Source organism: Ceratotherium simum, chromosome X (genome assembly GCF_057802395.1).
Source record: "Ceratotherium simum simum isolate JZ-2026a chromosome X, ASM5780239v1, whole genome shotgun sequence".
In the NCBI taxonomy this organism is placed as follows: Eukaryota; Metazoa; Chordata; class Mammalia; order Perissodactyla; family Rhinocerotidae; genus Ceratotherium; species Ceratotherium simum.
The window spans coordinates 112149636-112174229 of record NC_141940.1 but is presented as its reverse complement, the minus strand read 5'-3'; the positions used below and the strand labels follow the sequence as shown (position 1 = coordinate 112174229).

The following is a 24594-nucleotide window of genomic DNA, read 5'->3' as shown; positions in this document are numbered from 1 at the left end:
GGGTCGCATAGTAGCCTGGGTAAGATTTCCGAAGAACGTGAGTTTTGAAGAATCATGTTGTTTACAATTTATCACACATTTTAAATCCCAGCGTTACCCTTCAATTCTTACATAAGCACGGCTGCAAACAAAAGGACATCCTCTAACATAGGCACTGGGCGCTCTCAGCAGTGGAGGCGGAGCCCAAACCGCACACAGAGCCCTTCAGGAGGCACGTCGGGCCGCAGCCGTCTCGGGAGCGCCCTGACCGGCACTTGGCGCTTCCAGGCTCACGTCTGACTTCCCAGGCCCGGTGCGGCAGCGGGGGCGGGCCGACAGCCCCGGCCCTCCTGCCTCGTCATCGCTGCGTTCCTGGCTGGCGGAGCCGGGCTCCCGTCCGCGGCATTCCACGCCTCCGTCTCCGAGGCGTGCGCGGGGCTCGGGAATCACCTCGGGAGCCCACTCAGCAGCGGGGAGGGCGGGAGCGAGGAAAGCCCCGGCTCCCGCCGTAATCCCGCGCTCAGTGGCGGTCCCCTCCCCTCGGCGGCGGGGCCGCAGGTACCTCCTCAGCCGCCTCAGCAGTCTGAGTTCAACTGGTGGGCGGCCCGTCCCGCCGCGGCCGCTCGGAGGCCCTTCGGAGCCGCGCTCCTGCCGCCGGCACCTGACTGACTGACCCGAGCCTGGGGCTCGCGCCGCCGCCGCCGCCGCCGCGCACGCGCTCCTCGCGCGCCTCTGTCCCGGGGCGGCCCGCGGGGCGGGAACTCGAGGCGGAGAGTCGCCCGCACCTGCCTGCCTGCCTGCCTGACTGGCAGACCCCGGGCTCGGGCCTCGTGCCGGCGCGCGCACGCGCTTCGCGCGCCTGCCGTCGGCCCCGGGGGCGGGACCGCGCGACAGCGAGCGGGCGGGGGGCTCGTGGCGCGCGCGCCCCACACCCGAGGGCTGCGGAGAGATATTTTGGGTGGCAGGAGGCCCCTCGTCATTTCCGCCCGGCAGCTTGTCGTGCCGGGGGCTTCACTCCCGCGCGCGAGGCGAGCGGGCAAGTTGGTTGCGGGTGTTCTGCGGTGGCTCCTGCCCTTAGCGCGGCGACCCTCGGCAGCGCAAGCCGTGAATTGAAACCCTGGAGGGACGGAGACTCGAGCGCAGCGGTGGAACAGCAGCAGCTGCCGCCGCCTCAGCGGGGACCGAGCAGAGCCGACGCGGAGCCGCGACCCCGCGGCGTTTCCCTCCTGGTCGCCGCTCGCACCGCTACTGCCCGCCGTTTGCGGAGAGACATTGCAACCGCGAGAGCCGACACACAAAAGCCGCCTTCTCCGCGCCGCCCGCCCAGCGAGGCAGCGGCAGCAAGAGACCTCACCTGAGGGCTGCTCGGGCTGCCGAGTTCGTTTTGTGTCTGAGCTCCGCGACCCTCGCGGAACCGACTCGGTGCCCATGGCTCTGATCATGGAACCGGTGAGCAAATGGTCTCCGAGTCAAGTAGTGGACTGGATGAAAGGTAATGCCCGCGATGCAGAGGGCGAGGCGGCCCTGGGGCGCAGGGTCCCGGCGCGCAGGAGGGAAGGGGCGCCCGCCGCGGCCGAGCCCGCCATCGGGGCTTCCGCCGGCCGATCGTGGTGTGGCGGGGGTCCTCCGGGGCTGGCAGGGGCTCGGGATCCCAGTCTCCTATTGTCTCCAGCCGATGGCTCCCCCGCCGGAGAGGGGCGCGAGGAGCGCGGGGGCGGCCGGCGCGACCCGATAGGAGGCTGGAAGCCGGGCGGCGAAATCCCGGCGCATCTTGCCGGCTCCTCGCTCCCCTCGGCGCCCCCAGGCCCGGAGGACGTGGCGACCCTTGTCTCTCTCCTCAGGGAGGAGCCCCCAGGGACCTGCTCCGCTGGTCGCCTCTTCCCGGGTCCCTTTGTTCCTGAGAAACCTGACGCCCCCTCGGCGGCCGCCCTTGCCAGGTGCCTTTTCCAGCGCTAACTCTCCCGCAACTTTTAAGCCCACATAATGGGGTCAGGACGCGGCCGCCCGGGTTTGGATACGGGGAGCTCCCCCTCTCCCCCAGGTTGAGCTGAGGATGCTTGGGGGATGCGCTACTTTGAGGAGAGGAAAACATGCTTCCTCTGGGACAGCCTCCGCACTGGTATCCGTGGGCTCCCTCCTGCGCATCCCCCCGCGTCCTTTGCCTCCTCCTCTTTCGGCGGGTTGAGGCTTTGGACCTCACGGCTTTTTATTGGGGCTCCACGCCAGGTGTAAGGTGATGCGCATTCAAGCGCCCCCTCATTTCATCCATCTTGAAGGCTCTCCCCTTTTTTTCTCTGGCAATTTGTAATAACCATACTTATCGACACTCGCCCTCCTAGTCGCAAACAGGGGCTTTTTCTCTAGTCCTTGGGCTTTCCTGCCTCACTATCTCCCTCTGTTGTCTGAATTAAGGGGCTTGTAGGGGAGCCCCCTCTCCACTACCACTGCCCTCCCCATCCCCAGGATTCCTAAGATTTTGGGAATGCCGACGGGATGGATGGGATGGAATAAAAGGTTCCTGGCCACACGGGAAATGTTAGAGCTTTGCTCGTGGTTATTTCTAGGCACCAACTCTAGGTAGATTAGTCAGGGACCAAAGGCTTATCATTTGTGAAAATGCCGGTTCCGAAGATGAGGGAGCCCCTTCTTAGGCTTTGCTTAGCAGACAGACTTTCTAAGCTCCAGGTACTTTAGAAAAGGTGGGGTGATTGGAAGTGATTGAGAATGACAGGAAGAAACTCAGTTTTTTTTTCCTTTTTCCCCGAACCTTTTCGGCCTCTTGCTTATTCTTGTGAATTTTCCTTTATCTATTTGCTTTCCTTTTATTCCCTTACTTGCTCCTTTATTCTTCATTTACTTCGTTTTTCTTTTCTAATATGTGGAAAGTGCTTTGTAAGTGCAAAGCACAGTACAAATGAGAGTGTATTGAATTAAATCGCATTCATTATTTATCGACTGCCCCCCCTGTGTGCGGTACATTGTGCTAAGGTGCCATGGGTGCCATGACTAAGACAAAGTCCTGCGGTGGATCGTCTTTTCTTTTTCTTCTTCTCTTTTCATGTTTGCTATTGAAATTCAAGTTTCCTAGATTCCCACCAATTTCCCCCCTTGGATTGTCAGTAGACAAACATCTGTCTTCTCTGTTTCTCAGTCATGGAAGAAAGAGCCAGGGTATATGCAAGAAGCAAGAATGCTCAATTAAAACCCTTTCTTTGAATTTGCCTAAAAGGTTACTTTAGTTCGAGTCTGTTACTGAAATGCTCAAAGAAAAGCTGTCTTTGCTCAATGGGCGTCGAATTACCTTCAGAGACTACCTCTCACAGATTCCCGTGATGCTTGTAGTGAGTGCTGCATGCTCCATCTTCTTCACCTCCCACCCTCCCAGTACATTCTTGCAGTTTCTCCCCTTTCTACAGTTTAGGTCCACTGAAGCAAGTAGAATATATGATCCACATATTCTGACACACTTTATCAGTTTTCCAGTACACTAGTCCTTTAAAAATCTCTCCAGCCTAAAATGTAGCTTCTTTGAAGTTGGGCTAACATCGTTAGCTGTGATTTTAAATGATTGTTATATTTAAGTTGAATAACTTATTTTCATACCTGTTGGTGACGCATTTTAGAGCTGTTTGAAAAGATCAGTGAGGTAGCCAAGATAGAATTTGTGTGTCTTTGTACACATTAGACTGGAAGAGAATAACTGATGTCATTATCTGTGTACTTCAAATCCAAAACTGCTAACTGCTGAAATTTCCATAATCTTCATATAAACTTGATTTGAGATATTATCAGAAAATAAGATTTAAAAAAATAATTGGATGAAACGAACGTTTCCTCAACTTGTAACTTAACTACTGCTACCTTAATTAATTTTTCCCCTCCCTACCCTTTTCCCCAAATAAACTTTACAAAACCCATTTAAAAAATAGTTTTCACCTTTTCCTCAGATTCAGAAATGTTTAAAAGTCAGCTAATTTAGGCTGTAGCTTTGAAATGGCTAAACCTCAGTTAGCGTTGTATAATGCATAGTGTTATAAAGGCAGTACCAAAGAATGAACAGGACTTTTGAACAACTGCAGCATTGTGGGAGTTTTTCAAAGCATGCTCCTAATGTGAGTTTCATCATCTTTAACATTTAAAGCAGACAGCATATATTTTCAGCTAGTCACAATCATAAATAGTTATAACTCTATTTAGTAAGGTACATGCTTTATGCTCTTTCTAGGGTATTTTTCTCTTCGCCAAACAGAAAAGAAACCATTAAGCATGTAAGAATAGCATGGCCGTATATTTATGCTTCTAGACAATTTTTAGAAGTGGTATAGAAACTCAGTCAGCAGAAAGGGTTATGAAGGAAAAAAAACCCAGGCTGACAAGATTATTAAGCTTTGGTAGCACATATTCGATATTATTTATGGAGAACCATTTATACATTGCAATTCATTTTGATCTATTTTTTATTAAAATATATTTGAAGGAGACACAATTACATTTATATGTTAATTATTGGTAAAGATATAAGGAAATACTTGCAGTTTTTTTTTTGCTCACCCTCCCCACTCCACTATTTGTAAAATCCAATACTCACTGAATTTTCGATAAAATTTGATGTGACACAGTGTCAATGTTAGTTCCAGTAAATATATGAACTCCTCATGAGTCAGTAAAATAAGCAGTTATATCCCAGATTATCTTGATAGTACTTCAGGCTATTTGGAAATATCTTATAGACCTTCAAAAATAATTTTAAAAAGTAATTTTATAAAAATATTTTTTGAGAAAATCTAATACTGATCATTTAGCATTTGAAACTAACCTTTTTCAATTGGAAATTGCTTTCAGTCCTCTTGTAGTTTTGACAGAATTTTAAAACATAAACCTTTTTACAGTAAAGAAAACCAAAGCAATTACTGGAAAAAGGTATAGGTAGAAAAGTAGGCCAATAACTGTTTCTAATTTTTGCTCAGTCTATTACTCTAAAATATGTTATTTCTCAGCTCTTATCTGTTCACTTGCAGGGCCTGGAAATACTTCATAATCTGCAGTTGTTTGAGTCTACTTTTTTGTCCACTGAAAGATAGCAAAAACCTCTGAACACTTTAGGGCCTCTATTATTAATTTTATTATTAATTTTCCTTCTCCATGTCACACCCAATAATTCCAGTTTTCTTCTCACAGCTTTTCCAAGTTTGAAGCTCTTTCAAAATATCCATATGACTAAGATAACGTTATTTTCCAGTACCAGCTCCCTTCATGACATTTTTCCAGTGATCTTTAATCCCTTTCTGGATCAAATAAAATGGAATATTGTTTTCAGAATCCACCAACAGGCCCCACTTTGCTGGTCTTCTCTTATGGTCTCTGTGACTTAGCTCCGTCCACTCTTATATTATTATGATTCCTAAAATACTCTAAATTTTTAAGATAGCCCCTTCTCAAACCATCCCACAACTAACTGCTCTGCTTTTTCCTGTTTACTGTAAATGATTTTCTTTAAGAAGCATTCACTGACTTCTAATTTCTGTCCTGATGACTCAGCCATCTTGAGGATAGAAAATGAAATACATTATTTTAAGTATAAAAAACAAAGATAAAACCAACGTTTTGCATACAGCCCTACAAAAGAAGAAAGTGCAGTGATGAAATAAGATCTATTTAGTATAAAAGTTAAAGACTGTGAAGGAGTAAGTATCTGATAATGTAAAGAAGTTTTGACAGGTACAATGCTCTTCAGTAATTTGTTCCCCCTCATAGGACCCAGAGCTGAGATTGAAATTTATCTTAATTAGATGAAGGAAAATGTCAAAATTTTGAGTTGAACTGTCTTGAAAGAGAGAGACTGGATATAATTTTCTGGCAGAACTTGAGAAGTATACACTAAAGGAAAAAAAAATGTGTTAAACTTAAATGATTAAATTGGTCCTAAATTTTTGAAAATTTAATTTTTTTTCCTCAATTGCAATGTGACTAGATAATCACCAACAATCATCTACTTTGGATTTGACATTTTTAAAACAAGAATTCTTGTCATTTTACACAAAGAAGAAATTTACCTTTTCGATATTCAGAGATATTTAGATGTTCACAAGAAACGTCATTTTATTTATAGTGTCATTAGTGTTTTCTCCTTAATATGACACTCATGATTTAGTGCAGATTAGGAAAAAAGAGTATATTTATGTAGATGTATTCTGGTCCTTAGATATTATTTACTCAGTAGTACTTCTGCATGGAAGGTGCTTTAATGGATTGTTTTAAGTAAATTATTCTCTCCTTTGGGGAAATTAGCCTCTGTAAGGGATGGCAGTGACATTGACAAACCTATACCAAGACAGAGACAGGTACCAACTAGTATATTTGGTAAATTTTTTAAAAATTTGCACTATGTATACAAGCACGAATGGAAAAGAGATGATGATGATTTTAGTAAGTCAGGAAGTAATCCATGGGGAAGGTAGGGTTTTAGCAACTGTTTAAGCAATTTATTTAATTAAGGCATATTCTAAAAGGGATGTATTCTAAATGTAGAGGCACAGCAAGAGACTCTAGGGTTGAGATGGGATGATTAACCAGAAGGATTGTGTCTAGGTTTGTCTGGTTGAAGGAGCGAGGTGGGCAGTAGAGGGAAAGTGAGGGAGGAGCCGTGAGTAGGTGGCACAAAAGTACAAGAACAAATCTGCATTTCACAAAGACAATAAAACTCTCATCATGTCCTGAGTTTAAATAAATACCACATTATAAAACTTTGCCTGCCAAAAATAAGCCCACAAAGAATGTGTATTGAATTGGTACAGCTGTTTCAAATCTGTTTCTCAGGAATAATTTGGAAATAATGTTAAAATGAGTTATTTTGAAGTTTAATTACATCATTAACATTATGTTGTTGGATATTTAGAATTTTACTGATCCAAGTTCTTATATGAAGAATGAAGATAGGGTTTTAAATATTGATGTTGTTCTTAAAGCGATGATGAATTATCATTTTCATTTATAGCAGTGTGACCTCGGATTAGGACTTAATTTGTTCTTAATGACTTTTAGCTTTCTAAATGACTTCGCCACAGCACCTCACACATAAGGCTTATTGTGAAAGATGAAGGATTAGCTTCCATAAAGGGTACTAGAAGGATGGATCATCTGTACTAATTTAAAAGAGGGAGGGGGAAGGGAGGGTAAGTAATTAGAAAAAAAAATGGAGTCTAAAGCTTTTTATTTTTTATAACTTTGTCATGGTTTAGTGTCTGGCTAAAGAACAGCAAATATAGTCTTCAATACGGGATCATTGTGTTGAGTAAGATTCAGTGAGTGAATTCCCAGTTTTCATGCATAGCGTAGGCCTCTGCTCCCCACAATGGTTCATTTCTGTGGTTGTGGAAGCCAAATAATCAGAAGAAGCTGAAGAGTTAATTTTTGCTAAGTATTTTAGAACATTATTTTTATATTAATACCAACAAAGATACTATGTTCATGGGGTAGAAAGCAAAATTGGCATAATTTTTAAGATGAGATGAGAGGCTTAACAGAAATTTTAGGCTTGCAGCAGGCTGTTGAAAGCTGCATTTCCCAGACCTCCCAGGGTTATGAGTACACTCCGTTCAGCAATTACAGATACATCAGTGGAAAAGTTTGAGAAGTGGTGGTTGTGTTTAGAAAAGGTAAAATTAATGTACTCTGCTTCCTCTATTTCTCCTATTGCAAGCGACAGTTGTTATCTTTTCAATCAAGGTCATGATAATTATAGCATCTTCCTTTTGTTTGTTTGTTTGATCCATAAACCTATAATCAGGATGGACTGCTTGACAGTGATTCTCATCTGATCCTATCCTTTCACTTCTCACCCCCACCAACTTAAAAAATTTAATGGCTTCTCACTGTTTTTAGGATAAAGATCAAAGTCCTTAAAATGGCCTTTAAGACCCTTCAAGGTTTGGCTGTTGCCTGTGAGGTAAGCCTCATTCCTAGCACTAGCTGCACTGGCCTTCATTCAGTCCTGTTTGCCTGGCACTGGACCTTTACGCTTAACGTGTTCTCCTGCGCCACTTTGCTTCACCCAGTTAAGTCCTACTCGTCCTCCCGATCTCAAGCCTCCTCTCCGCCTCAGAAGAGCCTTCCTGTTTCCCCAAATCACATCAGATCCTCAGCTCTCCTGGTACCATGTATATTTTCTTTGTCCCATTTGCCGGTTTTATTTTTACGTTAATTTGTATGGTTATTTGATGAGGGCAGAGACCCCATCTTTTTTGCATAACAATACATACGAAAGTGTCTGGTGAAAAGTAGGCACTCAGGAAATATTTGTTGAGTGAAAGAATAAATACAGTTATTCACAGATTACTGGTCTGTCAGCAAATCTGCTTTCCTAAATGACGATGCACATAAAGTCCCTTATAATGCTCTAATGGCTACCTCAGTGCCAAGTTGTATATTGTGTGCCAGAATACAGTGGAAGTGAGGTTGCTTTATCCGTTTTTCATAGTTGTGTTGCTCTAGCCAATTCAGTGACCTAAATCATGGTTTAGATTAATTTTGTTAAGAAATATTAATAATTTCAATGAATGCAGAGAAGCTTGTTTTATGGCGTATTGAGGGCTAGATAATGATCAAATATTATTTGCTGATGTCACTTTATAGGCTAACACAATAGGCAAACGTTGCTTTAAAAATTAAAACATCCTTTTTCTTAAGCATTTATTTTCTTTCATTTAAATTTTCTAATTGTTTCTTCATTTTGGTGTTTTTAAAAGAACTCTGTATTTTGAAATGCATGGTAGAGTGAAATTGATAAAATGCCTTAAGTTTGTCTTCTTAAAAGTAAAAAAAAAATAAAGCTCATATAAGAAATTAAAATGTATTTTTCTGTTGTGAGAAGAAAATATTCTTTATTTGTTAATTTGGAGGATAAAATGGAAAAATAGCACTTTAGCTTTATGTGAACCATTATCTTCTTTATTATATTTAATGTTGAATTTACATTTTTATTAATGGGAATAAAATTAAGATGTTTAAAGATGCATCTTAAATCAGCTTTTCTTATATAATTTTTCATCCCTCCCTCTGATTTTGAAAAATGAATCTTAATTTTTTAAACTAAATATAAATTTATTTAGATTAATTTTTGAAGGGCACTCATTAAGAACCTACATACAGAGATATTGTAAAGAGTAACTTGTTGAATACAGGTGTCTCCTGCAATTTTTTGTGAATTACATGCTACTAGATAATCACTAGTAGGCAAGTTATAGAGGTTTTTCTAATAAAGCATGCCCTTTCCCCCAAATTTAGAATGTTTAAAATATAAATCAGAATAAGTGAAATTTTTAAGAACTTCATATAGGTATTCTGATCTGTTAACTCTTAATAAAACAACACCTTCAGGCTTAAATGTTCTAGCTAGTACTGAAAAACAATGGGTTGCAATTTTGTGCCCTGATTTGAATTACAAATAACTATTGAACATGATAGAATTTTTTAAACTTTAAAGATGTATTTAATTTCTTATTCAATTTCAATTTAAATTACAATCATTAATTCTAATAGAACTTTTCATTATTGTTAATCTTACTCTTGGAATTTCAGGAAAGGAAGAGTAGTGGGTATTTGCATAAAATAATTGAATTTTAGATTTTACTAAAGTACAATAACTGCTGTTTTAGTTTTCTGTGTTCATCTATTGAATATTTTGTCACAACATAAAATTGTTTTAAAAACCAAGATTTGTTAAATAAACCAAAACTTACAATGGCATTAATGTACTATAGTTTGCCACGATAAAAACATTATTACATAACTAATATCAAGTATTGCACACTTGTCTGTTTTATATTTACTTGACATTAATGTTCTTGGAAATTAGTCTTTTTAGGTAGCTTGGATTGTCTTCTGATAAGATGATAGATAAGAAGAAACCACATTGTTAGTTGCTTTTAAAGTGTTGCCCGTCTGGTAACCACCAATCCAATCTCTGTCCCTATGTGTTTGTTTATTGTTGTTATTATCTACTACTTAATGAAGGAAATCATACGGTATTTGACCTTCTCCCTCTGACTTATTTCACTTTGCATTATACCCTCAATGTCCATCCATGTTGTCACAAATGGCTGGAGGTTACCAGAGGGGAAGGGGGGAGGGAGGAGGGTGAAAGGGATAATTCGGTACATGTGTGTGGTGATGGGTTGTAATTAGTATTTTGGTGGTGAACATGATGTAGTCCATGCAGAAATAGAAGTACAATGATGTACACCTGAAATTTTTACAATGTTATAAACCAACGTTACCGCAATAAACAAAAAATTAAAAAAAAAAAATAAAAAAAAATAACAAGTCAGCAGAGCAGTAACTACATCACTCTGCCTGGATTGGAAAAGAGAGAGAGAGAGATTATGAATTATTCATAGGAGGATTAAAAAAATTCTTCAAAAAATTTGCCAAATGTAAAAAAAAAAAAAATAAATAAAGTGTTGCCCGGAATCCTTTTGTTTGTTTGAACTTTTTATTTTGTTTCAGCTACTTCTGCTATTTTTAAAATGGGCTTGCAACGTGTTTTTTGAAGGAATACCTACAACAAGTCAATGGAAGCCTGGCTTAGATCCTGGATTTTACTTTTTTCAACTTGTTTATGAAAGATTATGAAAGAATCTATTTTCTAGCAAGTTGTTAGACTTGTAATTTATTAATAAAAACCTTTGAAATACTATAGCCTTAAGCAATTATGCTGAAGGATTAATTTTAACATTGACTGAATTCTTTTTATAATTTTGGTGTGTTTTGTATGTATATATGGGATTTTATTTCATATACTTTTTTTGTTCAACCATCCACCTTATTTTCAAAATGTTTCATAGTCCTGGGGACTTGTGATTTTTTTTTTTTCCCCTGGCTGAGCAGAAAATTTAGATTTTAATTTTGCATAATTAATTTATGTTTTGGCTTTCAAAACAAGCCACTGGGCTATTAAAGATGTAAAAGAGAAAGTGTTTTAGAGTTTTTCTAGTGGTGCTCAAAACAGACATGTAGTCAGTCCACTTGCTTGTTTTCCTCCCCGCCTGCCGGAGCCTATGTGGAAACCAAGTTCATTGTGGTGTAGAGCCAACATGGATGGCAGGGTTACTTGTTCCTTCCCCATTTTCCTCCGTATTGGTGCCATGGTGAGTTTTGTGGCAGTCTCTGTTGGTGCCAAAGTTGCATTCAATCAATGGCACAGTGTTTCCTTATCTAGAAGGCTGCTCCCTTGCCTTCTAGCTGTCGGACCAGAGGCTGTCAGTTTGATGTTGTATTGTCACATGCAAAGAAGCTCATTCCGTGGAATATTTAGGGCTAGATAATTTATGTTTCTAATCCTTAGACATAATGCTTTAAATATATTTATGGTAAAAGCATGTTAATTCAGATCCTTTTTATTTGGAATTTGTGATAATTTCAGTAGACTACTGTTGAAGTTTACTTTTAATATGTGAAGGAAGGGTTTGCTGATCAATCTAATAATGTAAACAGATTGGAAAGAAATTGACCCAAGAGGATACAGTGTTTTTAAGTACCGTACTTTGCTGGGAGCCATTTCCATACTGAAAATATGCTAGCTAGAAATGAGTTGTGTTTTCAGTTAGGACTTCTGCATACTTGGAATCATGGTTTTTGATTTTTTTGGAATACTTTTGCAAACATTCTATAATACAACTTGGTTTGGACCCTCATTCACCCAAGTTAGAAAGGTCTCATGCACTTCACATCTATTCTTACTAGTAATCCTTAAAAGTGAGATAAGAGACAGTTATGAACACCCTTTTACAGGTAAGGTACAGAGAAGTTGAGCAGCTCGACAGAGATTGTACAGCTGTTCAATGATGAAATTAGGTTGGACATCAGCTCTTTTTTTTCCCCCTACTGGATTGGATTTACACTTTCGTGGGTGAAAGACACAGTTCAGGTTTGCACATAATTATCTTTGGATGTGACTTTTAAAAAATTTCTTGAATTTTCTATCCTTCAAAAATTGGCACCATATAGTATATAGTAAAGAGTACTTTGGAATCAGATGCCTGGGTTAGTTATATCCAGGCTCCATTACTTCCTAGCTGTGTGATCTTAATGAGGGAATTTAAGTTACTTGCTAGGTTTTCTCATTTTTGTAAAATAAGGGTAATAATATTACCTACCTCATAGGGTTGTGGTATGCTTAAAATGATATCTAGTACAGTGTAAGTGCATGATAAATGTTAGCTTTTTTTCTTTTAAGGAAGAGGTTGCATTCTTTTGACAGTCTTCAGAGGCAGAACTAATAATAGATCATATTTATTGACTGCTTACTACATATCAGGTACTGTACTGGGTGCTTTCCCTGCATTATCTTATGCCTATCCTAGCCCTGAAATGTTGAAACTATCCCTATTTTACAGATGAAGAAACTTTTGCTTAGAAGCATTGAATGACTTGTCCTATATACCCAAATATTTATTGAGCAAGTGTTCAAGAAATATTTTGAAGAATGAATAAATGTAAAGTAGAACAAGCAGAATTTAAATAGATTTCTAACTGGTTCCAAAATGTATAATATTTCTACTTTGCCTTTCTACCAGAAGTAGATGTGACATGAAAAGAATCCTGGGAATGCTTTCCAAGATGTGAATGTCCTCTCCATCAGACCTACCTGCTCTCTCTCTAGTGTGTGGTAAGGTGGGATATGGTACTTGAGTCCTTTTGGCCTCTAGAGAGGTGTGTGTGTGTCTGTGTGTGTGTTTGTGGTGAAGAGTTTCCATTCAGAATAGGACTTAAGCCAGGGACAAAGATGCCACATATAACCGTAGTCTTGGTGACATCTTTCTTATTTTGATGTGAACCCCAGGAATTTGATGTTCTCCTCTGCTGAGTCTAGACCTAGACAAAAGATCTACTTTAGGCTACTGCTACTGCCAACCCAGTGTTGAGATGTTTTGTTCTCAAAGGATTGTTAATAAAAGTACAGGGTGCCTGATAATAGATGTTCTTAAGCAGCTTTACATTTTACTGGAAATAATGGCCTCTGTTATATTTTGTTGTTCAGATTTACTTAGCAGTGGTTAGCATTATCTGAATTTCATTAGTGTTTCTTTGAACAGCAGACTTTATTCAGTACATTCTTATAGCTTTGAAACCTTTATCTACCTGCTAAATGGTAATCGTTGCCCCAAAATTGTTTTGTTTGGAAACTCTTTTATCATAGACTAAATTCTAATATGATGTGATAGCATAGTGAGTCACAAAAGAATCTTAAGTGCTAGAGAAAATTTAATTGTAATCAGTCAAAAAACCATGGTGAGATCAGTGCAAAAGAGTGGCCAAGTTGAGCTAGAGAAGTTTGATCAGTTGAGTACTTGTAAAAATGGTAATGAAAGGTACAATTCCGTCCACGTTATATTTTGAAATGATACACATGGTTTTGCATGTGTATCTAAAAATATATATTCTAGCATGTATTTAGGAACTTAAAGTAGGATTTGTTCAGAATAAAAACAAAGAAAATATTTTCTGTTTCTCCTTATTTTCGTTTAATAGAATTGAGGTGAGTTTGCTTTAGACTGGAAGTTTTAAAATAAGTCAAAACAACTTAAATTGTTCTTTGCTTGTGGAGAGAACGATTTGAAGTCTCTCACTTTTTATGAAAGCTACCACAATACCCAGGAGAATAGACATTATTAAAAAAAAACAACTGTGAACTGTGGTGATTACCAACTATTTTGAAGTTGCCTTAGCATTGTCCATTTGATTATGTAAAGTACTTTTTCTCTCCTAAAGTGCTCATTATCTTTTACAATCCATATGAATTAAAATTAATTTTGGGGATGTTTTTGAGAATTTCATCACTTTCCTTGAAATAGTTGTTAACATCCTTGTTAATAAGTGGTATGGTAAGAGACAGACTTTTAAAGATTTTATTTATTTATTTTTCCCCCAAAGCCCCAGTACATAGTTGTCTGTCATAGCTGCACATCCTTCTAGCTGCTGCATGTGGGACGCGGCCTCAGCATGGCCGGAGGAGCGGTGCCTCGGCGCGCACCCGGGATCCGAACCCGGGCCGCCCGCAGCGGAGCGCACGCACCCAACCGCTAAGCCACGGGGCCGGCCCGAGACAGACTTTTAAATACGGTAACACCATGAATCTCCATCTACATTAATTTTAAGATGTGCCTAATTTAGTGTTTAAAGGAAATGGTTTTTAATTTTGAGATTTTTTTTTCAAATGAGGCTGCTCTGCCAGCTTATTCTTATATTTGTGACCAACACACATGGAGAAAATAAATACAGCAGAATAATACCTAGGGATCTAATAACATTTTTCTCCCTACTGGTGCACCAGTAATGAGATCACAAAAAATTAAGACTGGTATATATCTCTAAAGAATAAGGACTTAAAAACATTTATATCACACATACTCACCCCTACAACACTATTATCACACCAAAATTTATTCCTTAATATCATTAAATATCTAGTTCAAATTTCTAGTTTCATAAATGTCATAAATATTTTTACAATTTTTTTTCCTTAAATCAGGATCCAAATAAAGTCCACACATTGTGGTCTACCTTATTTTTTTTTTCCTACATCAATCCTTTTGGACTCAATACTCCCTTTATATAACAGACATTATGTAATGTCCCCTCAAATAAAATTCATAGATAATATAACCTACCTACTCACATAATTTTTAAAAATTTACTGTAGTGCCCTTATTGTAATAAAAAGGAAAACTAATTTATAAAAATAAAGATAGGTTTCTATATGTAGGTGCTGAATATGACTGTACTAGAAGAAACTAATTAATATTTTTGCCTACTTATAATGAGCATATCTGGATTTAAGGGAAGCAGTAAGTTCGGAAGTCATTCCATATGAGTACAAGAAAATGGAAGAGCAGAAGAACTGACAGACACTGGAATAAAAGTGAGTCTTAGGAGAAGCAGTCACAGGCCTGACTCATGTGATATGTTATCCTAATAATTCCTGTTGAGCATTTTCAAGTCATGCGAGAAAGAACAACAGCTTCTTGGAGAAATGGCAGATTCTAGGGTTGGGGATGGAATATTGAAGATGAGCCGGGAGCATCTTGTAGTGCCAGAAAGTAAGGAAGTGCTCAAAAAACGCAATGATGAGGGCATGTCAAAGACTTGGGAGCCATTCTGAAAGAGCTCTCAGTGGCTAAAAAGCTGGAACAATTTGAGCTACAAAAGTAGTATTGGATTATAACTCATTGTATAAAGTAAATATCCATGAGTCCATACTGATGTAAATAAATGTCTGAATAATTAAAGAAATGAGGGAAAAGAGAAAAATCTCTCATACAGGGAATTCCAAATAATTTATGTAGATACTCCCCTCTCAAGGAGGTGGTGCTTAACTCCCCACCCTTTGATTATGGGCTTCACTTAGTGACTTGTTTCTAAAGAGTAGAGTGTGGGAAGGGGAAACATAACTTTACAGTGGAGAAACCTAGCAACACTACGTTGGTGATCAGGGTTTGCATCATCAGTGAGAAGTCATGTTGATAGCATGTAATATGAAGTGATGTGAATGGCACTTCAGCTCTGTGGCCCTCCTCCCCAAAACCCATAACCCTAGTCTAACCATGAAAAAAAACATTAGACAAACCCAAAATTAAGGACATTTTACAAAATACCTGACCAGTACTCCTTAAAACTTTCAAGGTCATCCAAAACAAGGAAAATGTGAAAAACTCACAGACCAGAAGAGGCTAAAGAAACATGATGATTATTTGTTTTATGCTGTCCTGGCTTAGGACAGAAGCAGCACATTAGGAAAAGACTAGTGAAATTGAAATGAAGTGTGGAGTTTAGTTAATAGCAATATACCGATGTTGGTTCCTGAGTTGTGACAAATGTATCGTAGTAATGTGAGCTGTTAATAAAAGAATATGGATGAGAGATATACAGGAACTCTCTGTACTTATTTTTGCAACTTTTCTGTAGACCTAAAACTACTCTGAAATAAAAAGTTTATTTAAATTAAAAAATTAGAGTTTATTTTCAAATTCAGTAATACCAAAATGTATATTGAGCAGTATCTCACATGTGAAATAGCTTTGGTTTACCTCTGTGTAAGTGTTAATAGTAAACTCTTTCAAATGCAGACAACCAAAAAATGTCATGTGGGATTCAGGCCGTTCTTCATTGTAGGACTGTTACATCCATTGATCTAGTAATCATTCAGTAACCCGATCATTGTGATAACCCCAAACTCCTCACAGTTCTCAAAATACTCCCAAGAGGCAACATTGGCCCTGCCCTGGCGTCAAGAACCTCTCTGCCTGCCCTCCTCTCCTGTGTAAACCTCATGCTCTTCCACATGTGGAAAAGTAATTATCTTGAATGAATGTTATACTTGGTTTTCCTTCTTCTGAAATTAATCTTTTACTTGATTAGCTTTTTTTTTTTTTTTTTACCTTTTGCTAATCAGGAAGTGTGTTTAGGAAAAGGAAACTGAATGTGCATGGGATAGGTTGGAGACCACCAAAAGTTAGCTCCATCTCCTTGTTTTACCTCACTGCTAACAGATTTGCAGTTAAACTCTTGGACAGAAGAGTGTGCTATTCTAAACCTTGTTAACAAAGCCTGATTCCCAGCACTCCTAATTGTAGTTTCTGTTTCCTACAGACACTGTGTGGGAATGTTAAACAAGGCGTGAAAATTTTTGAGCAAATAAATGTTGTGGTTTATAATAATTGATTTTAAGCTGAGTATATAAATGTGTGTATAAATATGCACACATATTTGCTTAGGACGGATATTTGCCTATGGCAGATATGCTGAAATTGAATATAACTAAACCACCTTTTCTCATTGCTTTTCTGCAAGGAAGTCAGCATTTTCTTTTTGTCATTAAATGTGCCGCCGTGTTTTCACTGTATTATGGGGTCATATAGTGTGTTTAGTAGCTGAGATTGGATATGAGGGTGGTTGTAACTTAAGGCCTCCTTTGGTCACATCTCCAAGAAATTATATTGGATTTCAAAACAGAACTACTTTAATACTCGCACTTTATTATTGTATCTTTGGTTAAGATCTTCCTTGTTTTCTAGTTTACTGGTGTGAAAATTCTAAAAGGAACATACAGGCTCTGGTAATATGTAGATAAAACTGTGACTGGGAATTTAATGCATTAACTTGATAACTCGTTTTTTTTCTTGCCACAATAAGTTGAAAGGTTACGATTATCACAATTTCAACTTACTTGATTCTTTGTTATTAATCCGCTTCTGTGAAAGGATGAAGTTCTGCTGATGTTGATGTGAATGTTTTAGAATTGTCTCCCTGGCTTCCTGGTAAATGGCTTTTTCTTTTCCTGACTTTATGCTCTGTGAGTACTAACCTAGATATGCATTAATATGTTCTCTGTGAAATACTTCTGTTTTTTGTGCAAGATATTTCTTAAGCTATACTCACAAGAATCAAGCCTCGTTTGTTTCATTTGTCTGCTTTGTTTTGTTTTTTTAGTAAGGTGAGAATGATTTGCATTTAAAGAAATCTTCGAAAAACAGCCTGTGTAGATTGTATATTAAATATTAAGGATTTGAAGCTGTCTTTGAATATGTGACTGGAAAGAATGGTTGACTTTCCAAGATTCTCCAGTATCTGTACAGGATTGAATCTGTCCCAGGATAGGTGGGCAACATTTAGATTGAAGTTGTTTTCACAACTTTCCAATATTTTTTATAACAAAATTACCCAGATTTAGGATGACTAACTATTGCAATAATATAGATAGTCTTATAATAATTAAAAACAGAATGTTAGCAAATTGTGTGATTTGCACGACTTATGAAATACAGATGGTGAGAAGTAGACTTGGAAGCTTATTCAGCGTGCAGATGGACATGAGTTCTTCAGTGAAGTTAATTAAGAGTAATCATTGTATAGTAACCACTGTCTTGTAGGCTGCCATGAATTTAGTATTCTACTTTCCCAAATAAAAATGCCAGATGATGCCTTTCAAAGGCTGCTGAAAACATCTTATCACCTGTAGCCATGCCAAAAGACTCACTGCCCTACTCTACCCCTCTCTTCCTCCATCTCTACATTTCATACAGATGAATAAAAAAAGATTAAAGGGACAAATAGTGTCTAGTAGGAAACACTGTATGTAGAAGACAATAGAAATTATCTGTAGTATTGAGTTGGAACTGGAAGTCTCTCCAGTTGTGGTCCAATGTAAATTCTGTCCTGTATTTGCCATGTGTTTTTAACTTGTCTCTTTATTTCTCAAGCCCTCAGTTTCTTTATTTAAAAATGGGGATAAGGCAAATGTACTTTGTAGGCGATTCTGAAGATTAATTAGTCAATATGTAGTCTGAGTAGAAATGGAGTAACATTTTGACACTGGCAAAAAATAGTTTATTAATTACTGATCAGGATTTAAAAATGATCTTTATGGAAAAGAATTTTTAATTTATTCTAATTTAGAAATGAATTACTGGATGTAGCTCACATATATTTGCCTTAAGACATGGCATACAAAGATTATACTGATTTTAAAATGTATCTGGAGTATGATTTTAGGTGGCTGGCTCTCTCTTGAGAACTTTTTCCCTCTTCCTCGTTTCCGTCTTCTGTGTGTAGCCACTTCTCTCTCTAACAGCTTTATTGGAAATTTTCTCTCCAGACCATTTTTTTCTTATCTGAGTCAAATGATCACTTAAGTAATTCAGCCTAATTATTGGAATGGTATATCTCATCTTTCTGCCAGGGAACTCAATATAAAGGTCCTAAGGCATTGCTGTTGATGGCTCCGCCTTCCATGGCTATGTCTGAACCAGGATAAACCTCATCTCAGAAGCAGACCCTGCATATCATGGTTCCACGTACTTGTCAGCATTTTTTCCCAAAAGGTTCATGATCATGAAATTTCATTTCTCAGGCTTTATCGGAAGATTGGAATTTAAGAGTTTTATCATCATAGGCATATACATGGTGGTCAAAATTCTTAAACACTGACTGTGCAATGAAAATGATAGGCACTTATGAGCACTAGAGCTCCATTTAAGTGATAAGAATGTATTGACTTTTCATAGGAGAAACAGTCAATTGTAAGAAACAAATGAACCAATTCATTTGAGCTTAGATCACTGAAAACAATAGAGAATCACTGGCAAAACAATGCTTTTTCTCATTCATATGTCACAAGTGGTATTTGGATTGAGGACAGTTGAGAAGCATTATGACTACAAATTAGTTCCCATGTTACATAGAATGGTTATTGGAAAGTGTACTTTCCCAAAGCTAATATGCTGGCTTTTTTTTTTCTTATTACCAACAATTGTTTTTCTCTTTAGGTTTCACATTTTGACTTGCATTTGTATTTTCCTTGGAAAAATGCTATATATATCCGACATTGGTGCAGTTTGTGTATAGGATGTCAATTCACATATAAAATTTGGTTTAGAATAATTTTTAAAATATAGAAATTGATCAAGAGCCTCCTTTTAATCAGTGTAACAATATAACAGTGTTGCCTTTAAAGCTTTTCAGAAAGATCTTTCACCGTGATTTTGTTGTTTTTGCTACTTCCTCCATCATTTTTTTTTTTTTTTTTGTGAGGAAGATCGACCCTGAGCTAATATCTGCCAATCCTCCTCTTTTTGCTGAGGAAGACTGGCCCTGGGCTAACATCTGTGCCCATCTTCCTCCACTTTATATGGAACGCCGCCACAGCATGGCCTGACAAGCGGTGCATCCGTGTGTGCCCGGGATCCGAACCGGTGAACCCCAGGCCACTGCAGCGGAGTGCGCTCACTTAACCACTTGCACCACTGGGCAGGCCCCCTCCTCCATCTTTTTGATACTGATAAGTTTCTAAATGAAAGGGAACAACAGTATACCAGATTTTATTCTTTCATTCGAACTTTGAAGACCATTTGGATTTTTTTTTGGTGTGCCCTGAGCCATTTGTAACTTATTTTTTAAAACCATGTAAATTTTAAACTAAATGAAAGGCTTTAAAAAAATGAGATTGTGTACTTTTAGACAGCTCTACTTCTATCAGAGTTACCAAGGGTAAATAATTTGGATTTCTTCTTTCCTTTGCTATAAAAGAAAGTTGAGTGATATGTTCTTTAAAACTCTAAGATTCTGTGATTCTGAATTTTTAATTCATTCTCGTATTTGCTTTAGAAACAATGAATGATGAGCATTCTTGATTTTCTTTGTATCTACTTTAGTGACCCCTAGTGACAGTTGGGCCCTCTGAATTTTTAGCTTTAATTTTATTTTATTCTGTAAATTAAATGCCAGGCACAAAACTGCATGTGCTTTACATAAAGACTTGCTGTGTAACAAAACCAGAAGGTGTATTTTTGATGTTTTAGGTGGATCTGAATCCCCCAAGTCTAGGCCATCAATGCCAGATTACCTTTACAAATTCTGGTTGGCAAATTCCTAAGATATTAGGTCACAAATCGCTATCTCCTTTTTCCTTTTTTCTTTTTTCTATAATCTTTCACCACCGAATAGCTTACAAGTTAGCAAGCAGGCCATTGAGCAAACACTTTCTAGCCCCTTGGATAGTCTTAACTCCTCACACTCTTTCTCTGCCTGTGCCTTGTAATGAAAAATAAAAAATTTCAGGTGGTCTTTCTCTGCCTGTGCCTTGTAATGAAAAATAAAAAATTTCAGGTGGCTGAAAGGTCCTACTATATAAAAATACAAACGTGAATTACAAGTGTACTCACAAGACCAAGGAAAACATAAATTAGAATATGTGGTTTGTGCAAGTTGATGCAAAAACAATACTTTTTGTTCTTTGTGTTGGTTTTTAAATCATACTTTAAAAATCGGGGTCTGTGTAGTGCAATGGTCCTATAAGTTATTTCCAAATATGTGTAAATGCATCAAACAGATTTGTATAAAGTATGTAGTACAAGTCTGTCCCTTAAATTCTTAGCAAAATTTACAGCTATTTTTATAGACCTTTAACATTTATGGTTTTAATTATACTTGATAGGCAAATTTGAAACACAGACTCAAATACAGTTCTTGTGTGCATTATTGAAACACATCATTAACTGTAACATTTCTTTTATAAAAGAACAAACTTAGTTTCTCTACACACTGGCACTCTTGTTCTCTGTGAGATGAATTGATAGAAAGTTAAAACCAGGAAGAACTTTTATAAATCTCTTGGTCTTATGCCATTATCATACTACATGTAAGCATCTGAGCTCAGAGAGGTTAAAGGACTTGTCTAAGTTCACATATCTTTCTAGTAGCAAGATTAGTATGACAAATAACCCAATATATGAAAGCTCAGAAATAGTATGTTGCATAGATCTTTTCATTGTTATAATGACATCTCTGTTAGGAACAAAAGAAAATGAATTCTTTTGATCACTGGTGTCAAAGCTAGAGCATGTCTTGATTAACACATGCAACAAGCCTACTTCATAAAATAATCCTCTCATTAAGAATGTTTGGTTTAGATTTCATTTTATCATAATCAAATGTAAGATTCTGAGAATGCCAACCCCATTTATAGGGAGTTAAAATGCTATTAACTGCTAGAAAAACCTCTGACAGTCTTCTAATCTCTGTGTGCTATGACTCAGTGATTTTAAATATCATTTTCCAAGGCTTTGCAGATTGTTAGTGTGGTCCAATGCAACAGGATTAAACCCAAGTCTGAACACACAGTAGATTTTGTGGTCTGTTTAAAGCTGAATAAGGGGTTTGCTATGCTGAATAATCTATTACAATTCACTTATTTTAAAAATTTGCGGGGCCGGCCCTGTGGTGTAGTGGTTAAGTGCGTGCTCTCTGCTTCGGCGGGCCGAGGGTTCGCAGGTTCAGATCCCGGCCATGCACCGATTGTCAAGCCATGCTGTGGTGGCGTCCCATATAAATTAGAGGAAGGTGGACACGGATGTTAGCCCAGGGCCAGTCTTCCTTGGCAAAAAGAGGAGGATTGGCATCGGATGTTAGCTCAGGGATGATCTTCCTCAGAGAAAAAAAAAAAAAAAACTTTGCCATTTTAATTATGGACAATATACATGCACCTAAAATCCTAAATTTGGAATAATTTTTGACTCTGTGTTCATTAACTGTCTATATTGCTTAAGAAATCTCACTCACACTACTGGAATAAATATATTAATATATGAATTGGTCCTTACCAAATACCTGTAGCTGTCTTTGATACATCAAAAAAGTGTGTTTGAAAGATCAGGGCTGCTGAATTATTTTAAAATTTGTTCATAGAGCTTACTTATTTTGATGTCCTCCTTTGCACCTATTTTAATGTTTCCTTCTATGTATGGAAGATATTGCATCATTTATACTGTTCTCATTCCTTTCTCTTTCCAACATTCTTATGTTTCATTGTTAGTTACAGCCTCAACAGTTGGAATCTCTGATTTCAAAGAGTATTTGTTTATTTAAATTCTAGAGTAACTACAGTAGTGCATCTGCATTTCGCAGTGATTTGATAAGGGAAGTAGTAAGTGACCGTAGTGAGATTTCTGGTAGTTATTTTTTAATAAATATATGGATGTCAAATAGGGAGATATGACTGAATAAGTAAAAGTATTTAACAAAATGGAAACAAACATATTAATGGATTTTTTTCAAGTTTAATATGTGTGTAGGTCTCTATTATTATGTGTGCTGTCAAGTATTCAATAACTAGATGAAAATATACTTTTTCTTTCACCGCTGAAATGCCATTGTGTGTTTCTTTGCTAAATTTCTTTCTAAGGGCATTTACTGTCCTTTAGGAATTACTTTCTTTTACATGTTAATTTTTAGGTATTGTGTTTTTCAAGATTTGTCATCCTTTAAGAAAGGCAAAATTATGTAACTTAATCACGTGAGAGTGAACTGTGGCATAATGCACATTTTCTGATAGCTACTGTCAAAGATGGAATAAGAACACTCTTCCTGCCACCATAAGTGTGGTCACCTCAGGATAAGCACTGATTCATACTTCTGGGGCCAGTAGGAAAAGTTTGCATCATTGGCAGCCACCTGGACTCTTCATGTTCCATGACAAATGGCAAACTGGCACATGGTGTAACTGAAGTGTTTCTCAAATGTCTAAGTCCCAGGAAAAATTAATGTTAAGGAGTATAAAATCTGAAGCCTGTGACTTATTTTGAACCAGCAGTTTTGAATTCTTAATTTAGTTATGCTTGTTGCACAAATTTGTAATTGTGTTTTAACTTAACTAAATTTAGAGTATAACTTGATGTGGTAAAACTAAAGCACCTTGTACACTCCAGAGCTAAAGAATTGTCTTGTTCTTATATTTTTTTAATGTGTTAACCAGTCTCAACAACCCAGACACCACTGGAATGTGACTGTTAATGTTTTTTCCTGTCTGTGGATATACAGCTATTAATTTAGTCTAGATATTTGCTGGGCTTCTAATTTATATGTATATCTAAAGTATTTATGCAGTTATGCAGAACAGTAATACAGTATTAGAAAACTTGGTTGATTGCCCTGATAAATACCAATAGAATTTGGAACCACAGAAACCGCCCACCTCACCTACTCAAATAAACAACCTTAAAGCATAAATGCTTTTAGAGTGTTTTACTAATATGATTATCAATATCAGTATGGTTAAAATAAGCGCCTTATAAAACCAAACAAAACCTTTAATTGAATGGCTTCTTTTTGAATGTACATCCTCAAGTTATACCTTATATTTTTTTATATGAAAGTTAATTGTATATCCTTCAAATGAAAGGAAATTTGTTTTAGAGACATTTTTCCCTCTATCTTTGTAGTCTTACTTGAAACAGACAATTGCTAATTATAACAGAGCTAATTCTGTATGTTTGGGTAATATTTTTATTTGTATGGGGGTTGCTTAGTTTTTTATAGTAAAATACAATGTGTTGCTACATACTTAGATATTTTTAAAAGTTGCTCTAAACATTGGAGTCTCCATAAAAACCTTTTAGGATAGTGCAGTTATTCTTTTCCTTAGGTGATCAGAATGTGCCCCTTCTAAGTTTTGTCGGATTTTTTTATATTATTTAATCACATTAATTTGCACTCCTGTCAGGCCTGTCCACCATCACTGTTGTGTAACTAACCACCTCCAGTACTCTGCTCCAGTGGTCACTATGTTACACAAACCATTCCAGTAGTAACTATATTATACTGGGGAAAATGGGGACTTTGAAGCCAAATATACCTAGATTTAAATTCCAGCTTTGCTACCTGTTGGTTGTATGGATTTGGACACGTAATAACCTCTTTGAGTTGCAGTTTTCTCTTTTTTAAAATGAGGAAAGAACAATACCTACCTTAAAGGGCATTGAGATTTAAATGAAGTAATCTGTGCAAAAGACATACCTCAGTCTTTGGCACTTAGTAGGTTCTAAATAAACATTAGCTGCTATTATTATTATTACCACCATCAACACTACCTATAAAAGAGGGTTGTAGTCAGGGGGTGATAATAATAGGAACTGGAAAAGTATTGGTTATTATTGTTACCACCAGATGTCTTGCCAGTACCCTACAAACAATTAATTACTGTAATTCACACTGAATGTAAATAATCAGGTATTGTTTTGAGCTACTCTAATTTAACTTCACTGAAATTAAATAATGAAACAGAGAAAA

At 37.9% G+C, this 24594-nt stretch overlaps 1 protein-coding gene across 4 annotated transcripts in view; it reads left to right on the top strand.

Annotated features, from left to right (window-relative positions):
- Window positions 1–897: 897 nt before the first annotated feature.
- Window positions 898–24594, top strand: part of CNKSR2 (connector enhancer of kinase suppressor of Ras 2) — a 251073-nt gene continuing 227376 nt past the window's right edge. For 3 of the 4 annotated variants that reach the window (XM_087427479.1, XM_004435189.3, XM_004435188.3), the window contains exon 1: window positions 898–1471. In XM_087427479.1, the coding sequence (XP_087283605.1) occupies window positions 1408–1471 (64 nt within the window). In that variant the 5' untranslated portion in view covers window positions 898–1407. The remainder of the gene's footprint in view (window positions 1472–24594) is intronic. The other variant, XM_014791159.2, reaches the window with a different exon arrangement.